Here is an 11,447-nt window from a genome sequence, read left to right as displayed (position 1 = left end):
TTGCCAAATAACGAGTGAAGCAATATTGAGTTTTGGCTGATGGAAATAGAGATGATAGCTCCTTTAAGCAGTGACCATGATAAATATTTTTTTAAATGTAACCTTACAACGATGGGAGAAAGGCTCAAGCTTGGCAGATAAATCAGGTCCAAACGCGTTTACAAGGCCTTTTTGGACATTGTCTAGAAGAGAAAGAGAATTACTAGAAAAACCATCCAAATATAACAAAAGTACTCCATACAGGAAATACTTACAAAATAATTACAAATAAGAGATTTGTAGAAGTAAAGAATAGAATCAGGAGCAAGTCTTTTATCAAGAAAGAAGTTTAAAGTTGAGTTGTCAACAAATAGAGCAACTTTAGATGTAAGGTTATCAGGAAGATCATTAATGTGGACAAGAAACAAAACAGGAATAAGGATAGAACCTTGAGGTACCCCAGAGAGTATTACTAAATGAAGAATAGTGTTGCCCTTTATAAATGACTTTAATAAAGGGTTTAAAAAGAAAGGATTTGACGATCTCAAATCTTTCCCAGATACCATATGAAGCAAGTTTATGGAGAAGACCAGCATGACAAACTTTATCAAAAATTTTAGATATGCCAAGAGCAATAGCCCTTGCCTCGCCGCCTCCATCTAATACACAATATCATTTTTCAGTCACAGCAGTTAGCAAGTCAGCAAAAAACTAGAAAATCGAAAACCATATTGATTGCCTATCAATAAGTTATTTGACACAAAATGCGATTTTAGAAATTTGTTGAATAAAGACTTAAAAGCCTTGTTAATAATAGAGAGAAGACTGATCAGACCAGAGTTGGAGAAGTCAGAATATCCTCTTTTCATTTTCTAGCTAGCAGGAACCCAAGTCAGTCAAACACTTATTACACAGTTTAGAGAGAATAAAAGAGAGTTCTGCAAAAATTTTTGTAAGTTTATGACAGGAATGTTTTCAGGATCACAAGCCATAGAAGCATTTAATTGAGATATGAATTTAGTAATAAAAGCCGGATTAATGTCTAAAATGTTTAAAATTAAACTTCAGAGATAAGATGATTAAGATACAAGATTTAGTTTAAAAATTTAACTGGGAATAACAGGGAGCTGCCTGGATCCAGAAGGTTATATAGGAGGAAAAGTTCTGGAGAGAGAAGCAGAGAGAGAAAAGATATTAGCCCAAGGGCCATCACAAAGAAAATCACAAAAAGAAACCCAGTCACCTTTAGGGTAGTAGTAAGTAGTGCGATGATAGGGTGAGTCTGAAGAAGACCTGCAAGATAAAAGATTTATAGAGGTCATTGTATGGTCAGAACCACCTAAGGGAGTAAAAAGAGAAACTGAACACAAGCTAGGATCAGAAATAGGACACAAATCAAGAAGTGATGGTAAATGATTATGGTTGTCTAGAAAACAAGTCACAAAGTTAACTATCTGAGTAAAAGATTGAAAATGCAGAAGTGATAGGCTTTAGTGCCAGCCGGGTCAGTGGTGTTAGAGTCAAACCATTCAGTGTCATGAGTATTAAAGTTACCAATAACAACAATATCGGTAGAGGGGTAAAAAGAAAGTGCATGATCAATTTATTCAGAAATTACATCTAAAAAAATGCAGTTTTGAGAAGAAGGATAACAATAAAGAACAAAAATATGATAGAGTAATAGGTGATAGAGTGAAGAGATGCTAAGCGGAAGCACATAAAAGAATAGTCTAAAGATTCAAACCTGATCTCTCAACAAATAGGTGAATTGATGCGTAAGTATATGCCCAGGCCAAGTATGTGACAATTTGAGCTTTTTCAAAATAAAGGATAGTACCCATCAATACTGAGATCTGAAGAAGGAACAGCCAAATTTAAATTAGTTTTACAAGAAGCAAGCAAGTCTGGTTAATTTTATAAGAGGTGAAATTCCACTGATGGTTGAATCTCACATACTGCAACGGTGGAGATGAAGGTGAAATGACCACAGATATTTGTGAAAGATTATTGAAACAGTTAGGTGGTGGGGATAGTTTGTTATGTTTAGTATTTTTGGTTTCTTTGGGAATGTTTAAGTTGAAATAGAGCTTGACTCATTCATAGATAGAGCACACCATCTTACCAATAAGCTATGCAGATATCTCTATACATCTATGTACATCTATAAAGAAGCAGTTTACAGCTGGTCAAAAGAATTATTCTACTTATCCCTAAAGTCTTTGCCTAGGTGACCTTCTATAATGTAGCTGGATGCAGTTAGCATCTGCCCAAGACGAGCATTTTTATCATGACATCATCTCTACCCTTTGCTCAATTAAGACCTCACCCAAGGTAGGAGAATTTTAAGTTGAGGTTTATTCTCCTAGCCTTTGCTAAAAAAAGCAAACCCTACAAAGCAGCAGGGCATGGGGTAGGTAATACTGGGTTACATGATACCAGTAGCAGGGTGATTGTGATGACTCTGAACCTGACCTGACCTTGAGTAGTTAAAAAAAGTTACTTTCTTTAAGCAGTACTTCAAAATATTGATGGGGATTTTCTGGAAAAGCATTGGAAAAAACATTACATCTAACAGAATACTTAAGGTGGGTGTAAAGATTAAGGTGGGTGTAAGTATTATAGTTAGAGTCACTAGTTGGTAACTTAGCTACACTGCATCAGAGATTTAAGCACAATATAAGATTTAAATACAAACAGCGGCAGAAGTTTAAACATAACACAAACATACATACATACATACATACATACATACATACATACATACATACATACATACATACATACATACATACATACATACATACATACATACATACATACATACATACATACATACATACATACATACATACATACATACATACATACATACATACATATATATATATATATATATATATATATATATATATATATATATATATGTATATATATATACATATATATATGTATATATATATATATATATATATATATATATATATATATATATATATATATATATATATATATATGAAAATATGTATAAATATATATATATATATATATATATATATATATATATATATATACATATATATACAAACACACAGGCAGTGAAATTAACTAAGTTTGTCATAAATATTTTAATATTAAGGCAAATGCGCCTAATTTAAGCACTTTTTTACAAACACAAGTGCGTTTGTAAAAAGTGCATTGATTATTTTCCACAATTTTTGTAGATAATTTTACTATTCCTGTATTTAATTTTTTATTTATTTATGTTTTTATGTAATTTTTCTTTCATGTATGTTTTACAAGTACTATTTTTAATATATTATATACTTTTTTAGGCTTTTAAGTATTTTCAACTCTTGTTATTTTGCAATTAATTCAATATGCTGTGATGTTAATTATTTTAGCTGCTTTAATAAACATCATTTATGACAGGTTTATAAATATTTTAGTGAGCATCATTTATGATAGGTTTATAAATATTTTAGTAAGCATTATTTATGACAGGTTTATAAATATTTAATGTTTCTGATAAAAAGATCAATCAGAGTTTTGAATGTATCTGTCATTATTGTAAAATTCTTGACTAGTTGTTTCATTTGAAACTCTTTTATTGTATTATGAAGATATTTGATGTAAATATTATCAGTAGTTTTTATATTTATTTTAAAACCTGTAATTTTGAAGTTTGATATTTCACCCTTTATACTTAAATATTATTTATACTTAAATATTATTTCTAAGCACTAATTATATAGTTCGGTTTATTACAAAAATACTGTTTCAAGTTCAGCTTGTACTTGATAGCATAAAACAACTTTTAATTCACTAGCAAACTAAAAAAGTTGAATTTATCTTTTAATCTACTCAATGTTAAATTATTCATTAACCTAAAACTCAACATTTTATGTGTGACAGATAACTCCATTGTTAACTTGAAACTCGATGTTCAAATTATTTCCTATTGAATTAACCAACTTGTGAGCAGCAGACTTTTTTGTTAACTTTTGCACAAACTCTGTGTAAAAATATATTTTTGAAAACCATTACAGTTTCACTTTCTATAACTTCTTATCAATTTGCCAACAAATCAAATTTCAAATGACTTTATTTTTTAATCAGATTAGAGAAAACTAATGTTAAATGGTTAGATGGTTTTTCTTTTGAAAAACTATTTCATCATAATAATATTACAAACACTCAAAAAATATTATGTAACAAAAAGTCAGTCATCTTTAACAAAGTCATTGATCTTGTTAAAAAGTTAGTCAGCTTAACAATGTTTATATTAACCATCATTCTCAATTCAGAAACAAACAAAAAATATTTCCTTATTGCTGAAACTTTCTTAATTGTAACCTGACCTTAATGATCAACCCTGTTAAGTATATTGAGCATATCAGGCATATTGTATGCACAGAGGTATGTACAGAGGTATGTACAGAGTTATGCACAGAGGCATGCACAGAGGTATACACAGAGGTATACACAGAGGTATGCACAGAAGTATGCACAGAGGTATGCATAGAGGTATGCACAGAAGTATGCACAGAGGTATGCACCGAGGTATGTAGAGAGGTATGCAGGTATATTCTTAGGTTAACTTTTATATAGAGAAGAATTTATACATAATATGCTACAAATGCATTAAATTGAACACTGTTCATATTGCCATATCAAACATACCTAGTCTGTAATAACAGTAATAAAAAAAAATGCTTATGATCTATCTGTACACATTGGATGCTAAGTACGTAATAATTAAAGATGTATTCAAGCTTAAAAGAAATAACTAAAACATTCATCATTTTAATTATATTTAGTTTTAAATATTAACACTTACCAATCACTTTTAACTATTTACACTTATATTTTACTACTTACAGTAGGGTGGGTCATACTGAATGATTTTTTTTGACAAACTTGACAAAGTTGACAAATTGTTTGATATTCTGAATTGTTAAACTATTACTTTTCAAGAGAAAAACTGTCTGATTACATAATCATGAAATTAATTGCGCGAAAGAAAAAAGAGTTTTTATACTTGGGCAAAGAGCTAAAATAGGGACTACAGTACACATCAAATTGAATTAGCAGACTTATAAGAAAACAAAAAGCTACATAAAATTGGAGAAAGAAGATTGAAGGAAGAAGTAAGATTTTTTAATTAGTTATGTTTTTAATTAATTATTAGTTAATAAATAAAAGTTAATTAAACTCCTATGTAAAATTATTTTTAGTTTATTTTAGTTTATTTATTTTATTACAAAATATCTGCCTGTTTCAACTAACAAAATCTAATTAAATTCAAGACAAACTTTTGACATACAACCATTTGTATTTTAATTATGTTTAGATATACTTGAAGTATTTTAAAAAATGTTATTTAGTAAAAATTACTATATCTATAGTTAAAAAAAAAAAGCCTTTGAAGAACTGCAACAAACAATTAGAAGTCAGGAAGAAAGGTTTGAATTTGAATTTAGCAAAACAGAGGAACTATTTAGTAATGAATGTTGCATAACAAAAAGCAATACTGAACTCAATCTAATGTGTCAACAAAATAAAGTTCAGGAATGAATTTTAACAATAATAGATTTTAAAAAATGATTAAAAAAAGTTTAAGCCATCAAAAATACACAACTACAAGCAAAAACTTAAATAAATCCTAAATCACAATTATCAGTAGCTTAAGCATTTTGGATTTTTTAATTTAAGCTTTTTTTTAGTAACATTATATAAAAATACAAGTTTTTAGAATACAGGGTTTTCAATCCAGAAAAAAAAATAGTATGGCACATCCTAACTTAAAGCATATATTTCTTTACCTGCATTCACTTTTTTGTACAACAATTTTTAAGCCACTCATTTTCAGCAACTAACAATACTTTAACACTTTTGAACCACAAACATTTAAGTAACTCTAATCACCTGAAGTGGTTTGAAGGAATATTAAAATATATTACTTAGATATATATTACTTACATATATTACTTCATATAGTATATTATTTACATACATTAATTATTGGTTACACAACTATTTGTTAACAAGTAAACTTATTTTTTCCTTAACTTATAATCAATTCAAATACTTTCAAATACAATATATAAATACAATATATTTGCCATGAATTACTTTTGATTTTATACTTTTTAACAACTTGTGTTGCTATTCTTTTAGTACACCATTCCCCTACAGTCTAATTAAACCCTTTATCTATAACCTGATTACACTACTCACCTATAATCGGGTTATACCACTCACCTATAATCATGCACACCATTGAAATGCTTATATTTTTAAATATTTTGACAATTTAATAACTTTCTTTTGACTACATATAAAGCCCTCCATTTTGACTACATATAAAAACCCTCCATTTTGACTACATATAAAACCCTCCATTTTGACTACATATAAAACCCGCCATTTTGACTACATATAAAACCCTCCATTTTTTTTTAATTTAACATCCAACCAGGCTCTTGATGCATATTCATAAATTAGATGTAGGTGTAAATCCCGAATAAATTAGATGTAGGTGTAAATCCCGAATAAAAAAGCAAGAAAGTAGTTAAAAGAAAAAGAAAGAAACAAAGAGAACAAACTTTTGAAAATGTTCATGTTTGACATAAACATAGAGGATGATACACTCACATATATATATACTCATATATATATACTCTCACATGTTGTCTAAATTAGAAATGGCATCATCAGAAAAAACAGCCATATACTGCAACAGTATTGCATCCAAAAAAAAATATGGGATTTGTAGAAGAGAAAAATAGATACAAACATAAAAGAATAACAAACAAAAAGAATAACTTACTTTTTACAACTAAAGCTGTTACTGGATTAGAAGTACTTAAAGTGTTGGTGCAACCTGATCCCAAAGCACAAAAAATTGTAGAACTAATTGATGGTCTCAAAATCTGTGAAATAAAAAAAAAGCAATAATAACTGTAATGCAATCTTAAACTGCAGAGATTCGATGATATCACAATAAAATAGGGCCAAGGGCTTTGTACATAAAATAACTGAGGATTAAAAGATCTAAAAGAGAGCAATCAACTTTGATAAAAAAAAAAAAAAATAGACAGTGTATGGTTATAAACATCATTTATAACCATACACTGTTTAAACTATTTTTTTTAAATAATTCAATGTTTTTTTAAATAATTGCATAAAAATTAACCAAAATGAAAAAATTTGTTGCCTTGTGAATTACAATTCAATCTAATAAAACTATTGACAACAGTGTATTTAACAAATTTTTTAATAGTTTTAATAAAATTACTGCCCTGGCCCAACATCACTTTACAACTCTAAATAATTAATACCACAACAGAAAAATAAAATTAAAAAAAAACCAAAAGACCATTTAAAGAAAACTTACATGAATTTTTAATGTTCCTGTATTGGAAACTTTTAATTTAATTTTTTTTAAATAACCAGACGATAAAATAACTTGATTTAAAACAAAACCATCTTTAAGACTACAATTTCCATCAGATGTATTATAAAACATAGACAAGTCTAATCCATACGACAGGCAAATAACATCTAAAAGAAATGTAGTGTATAAAATTTAAATAAAAAAGGGAAAAAAAAATTTATGGCTTCTTTTTTTTTCCAATGTTAATACACCTCCCCAAGACCATAAAGGCCACTACAGTCAAGGTTACTTTATTTGTGGTTAGAGCCCTTTCTCAGCACTATAACTTCCAAACACAAACCTAATCCAAGAACAAGGCCGCTACAAAAAGAAACAAGTTGCTTTAATCATCCTAGTTATTTTATACAAAAAAACATAAAATAATTGTCTTAATAAATTGATGCATGTTTTTTGGTATTATTTAAAAAATATATAATAACTTTACTTTCTGATTTGATTTGATCAAAAACCTTCCGTATCAAAAACACAATGATATAAGTTGGAAAACATTTTCTCTCCATTTCTCTTATTTAAAACTTTTCACTTTATTTAACTCCAAAAAATAATGCAAAATTAATTTAAAAAATTAAGGTTAAGAAATCTAAATTTTTTAAATTAATTATGTGGGTATACAAATTTATGTGATTTTTTATCTCATATAATAGCAAAAATTTTGCTCAACATTTATTGTTTATCAAAAACTTTGTCAGGTTTAATTTGTTATAAATAATGAATATAAATAATTTTTATTACTATAATATCAGATTATTTAGTCTTAATAGCAATAAACATATTTTAGCTAAACTCTATCTGTACTAAAAGCAACGTGTTGTAGCAATAAAATGAATAACAAATAAATACAAAAAAAAAATTCTGTAATATAATACATACCCGCAGTAAAGTTTACATTTTTATTCATTGGTAGTGATATATTTACACTAACTTTAGTGCCTTGAGTAATGGTCAAAAAGAAATTGTAGAAGCCGTTGACATTAACAATTAAAGGATTTACATATACACCTCCAACCTTTTCATCTATTTGTAACCAAATTGATGTGTTAATTGGATTGGCATATTTATTTCCTATTTTTTGAGACCAAAGTTGTAAACCAGGTAAATAAAAATGTGTTTTAACTGTTGTGCCATTGACACTTTGAACATCTGATGGTAAGCCATTAGTTGTTAAGCCATTAGTTGTTGGTATCACATATGCACTTGAAGCATCACCTGAAATACGCAAAAAAAAAAAAAAAAAAAAAAGATATATCAGAGCATAAAAATTAGATAAATAATTTTTTCAATGCTCAGATAATCAATAATGAATGATGCTGAAATTATGTTTAATTGGATTGCTTTAAGAATGTGCTTAAAAAAAAACAATTTTAAGTTTTAAATTTTTTGATTTCAAAATTTGTTCTTTTTTACTAAATATGTTTTATCAAAAATAAATATATGCTAAAATATATATATATGCTATATAAAATATATATGCTATATAAAATATATATATGCTTTATAAAATATATACATGCTATATAAAATATATATATGTTATATAATATATATATATATATATATATATATATATATATATATATATATATATATATATATATATATATATGCTAAAATATATATATAATATATCAAAAATAAATATATGCTAAAATGCGTTTTAAAAAATACAAAAAACCCTTAAGCTAAAGTTATTTTATAAAATTTTGTATAAAAAAGCAGAGCAATATGCAAAAAGTTACTTTTTATTATATATATATATATATATATATATATATATATATATATATATATATATATATATATATATATATATATATATATATATATACTTTTTTTTGGGTTAAAAAACTTGTATTTGACTCGAAAAAATACAAGGTGCAAAAATAGACTTCAGTGAGAATCAAGCCTTGTGCTTATAATTTACAAACTCAAGACTATATCCAATTATGTTATAAGAATGATGTGCAAATTTTATATATATAATAGGCATATATACACATATACTATTGACTACCATACACTAATTATTCAGAACTAAGATTGGCTTAATGAGCCTTAATTTTCACAATTACATAAGTTTTGGTCAATACTTCATGAAGCTACTAAGGATTTTCTGGCAACTCTTCATCTGAATACAGAAATAAAAATTAACTAGCTAAAAATAAAAGTTGGAATGTAAAATCTTTTTTCCTATAAGAAAGAAAGTTATCTCTTTATAAGTTATATATTTAATCTCTTTATGTGTATTAAATGCACGATCCTAAATAATAACCTAAGCAAATTAATAACATAAGTGACTTAGGAACAACAAATTTCTCCAGATGTTTTGATATTTTTAGGATATCTAAGCTTTTTTTAAACTTTTTCCCTTTTGTTTGCTATAGTATATAAACGGCAATTAAAAGCTATAAATTAAAACTAAGGAATGTATAATATTATTGCCGCAATGCAATCTTAAAGTAAAAGTAAAACTTGATCTAATTTTTAACATTACATAATTTAAAGTTTAAATAAGGTTGATATATGCATACACTTTCATTTACATTTTCTTATAAAATAAGTGCTACAACTCTTTTTCATTATTAACTCAGGTGTAATGGCTGTCGTGAGTTTCGTCTCAAACACAGACAAATGAGTAGCAGTAGCAGTAGCAGGAACATTAAGTTCAATATTAATTCGTTTATTGTTAAAGTAGTTATAAGTATTATTATTGTTAGATATCTAATGGCATCTATAATGATATATACAACATTTTTGCTAATTATATTATCACTTGTATCTTATATTATAAATCATTATTGCAATAAAAAAAAGACCTCACTACAGAAAATCCAAACAGCCAAATCTGAGTTTGTGCAACATAAATTAAGTAAAAAAAATTAAAAAGAATTAAAAGTACATACTTTGAGGAAAAAATGCTAAAAATATTTAATGAAAAAAATACTAAAATTATGAAATAAAAAATATGTAATTACATAATTTGAGGAAAAAATACTAAAAATATTCAATTCACTACTAAACTAAAAAATACAAGTACTATATAAAATAAAAATAAAAACAAGTCTAAATACTAAATGATGATAAAAAAAAGGTAAACAAAAAGTAAAATAAAACATTAAAATAAAGTACTATAGAAAATAAAAACTGATAAAGTAATAGACAATAAAAATGAGGTAGATAAAAAGGTAACTTTTGAAAATGAGGTAGAAAGATAAAAAAAAAATTACCTTTTAAAATGTTTGTTTGTATTTGAACTTCATTATCAACAAGTGCAGGAGTAGGATTGAAAGTTATTTCCCAATCAATAATACCTAATGAGAGTGGAAAATACTCGTAATTGCTTAAAATGCAATTTGAGCTGCCAATTAGGCATTGCGTTGTACTACAACTGCTTGGAGAAATATTTAATTGAAACGAATTTTTGCAGAAACAAAGTTGTTTTTCAAGGAAAAATGCATAAAAGAAAACTCCTGGAGAATAAGAATTGCAAACACTAACACATGAGATAGAAGAATCAACATAATAGCCACTTGATGTCAATTGAAAATCTGTAACACCATCATTAATACAATACTGAGGAAACGCTAATAGAAATAAATTATATGAAATCAAATATTGTGGCTAAAAAATTATATGTTGTTACTCTTTAAAAAAATAACATATATAATTATTAGTTTAGAATTTAATCAAATTTATTCACTCAAATTTTTTTTAATTATGATAATTTTTTGTTGTTGTTATTGCTGTTACCGTTGTCAGAGGCGATTCTACAACTAAAATGAGGGGGGGGGGGGGAGAGAAGGTTTATCCTTAAAAAGTACCGACTGGCTTCTAAAACAAAACAAAACAAAAAAAAGTCCTTAAAAGTAAAATTTTCCCGCTTAGAATGATGTCAAATACCCGACAAGCCGACTAAATTCGTAAAAAACCAACTATATCTTAAAAATGTTAATTGTTGTTGTTTTTGTTGTTGTTATTGCTGTGGCTGTTAATATTATAGATTATCGAATTTGAT

At 26.8% G+C, this 11,447-nt stretch overlaps 1 protein-coding gene across 10 annotated transcripts in view; it reads right to left on the bottom strand.

Moving 5' to 3' along the window:
* The window catches only part of LOC105844737 (uncharacterized), a 132,431-nt gene that overhangs the window by 102,366 nt on the left and 18,618 nt on the right, over positions 1-11,447 (bottom strand). For 7 of the 10 annotated variants that reach the window (XR_010640310.1, XR_010640311.1, XR_010640309.1 and 4 more), the window contains exons 3-6: positions 10,660-11,016; positions 8,306-8,641; positions 7,376-7,542; positions 6,809-6,911 (exon numbers count right to left, since the gene is read on the bottom strand). Coding sequence is in view for 5 of the 10 variants with exons in the window: in XM_065804199.1 (XP_065660271.1) it covers positions 6,809-6,911; positions 7,376-7,542; positions 8,306-8,641; positions 10,660-11,016 (963 nt within the window). In the remaining 5 variants the exon portion in view is untranslated. Of the gene's footprint in view, positions 1-6,808; positions 6,912-7,375; positions 7,543-8,305; positions 8,642-10,659; positions 11,050-11,447 lie in introns of those variants that run through there. The other 3 variants (XM_065804201.1, XM_065804203.1, XM_065804200.1) reach the window with 2 other exon arrangements.

This window comes from Hydra vulgaris, chromosome 08, assembly GCF_038396675.1.
Source record: "Hydra vulgaris chromosome 08, alternate assembly HydraT2T_AEP".
In the NCBI taxonomy this organism is placed as follows: domain Eukaryota; kingdom Metazoa; phylum Cnidaria; class Hydrozoa; order Anthoathecata; family Hydridae; genus Hydra; species Hydra vulgaris.
This window is presented reverse-complemented; position numbering and strand designations above follow the sequence as displayed.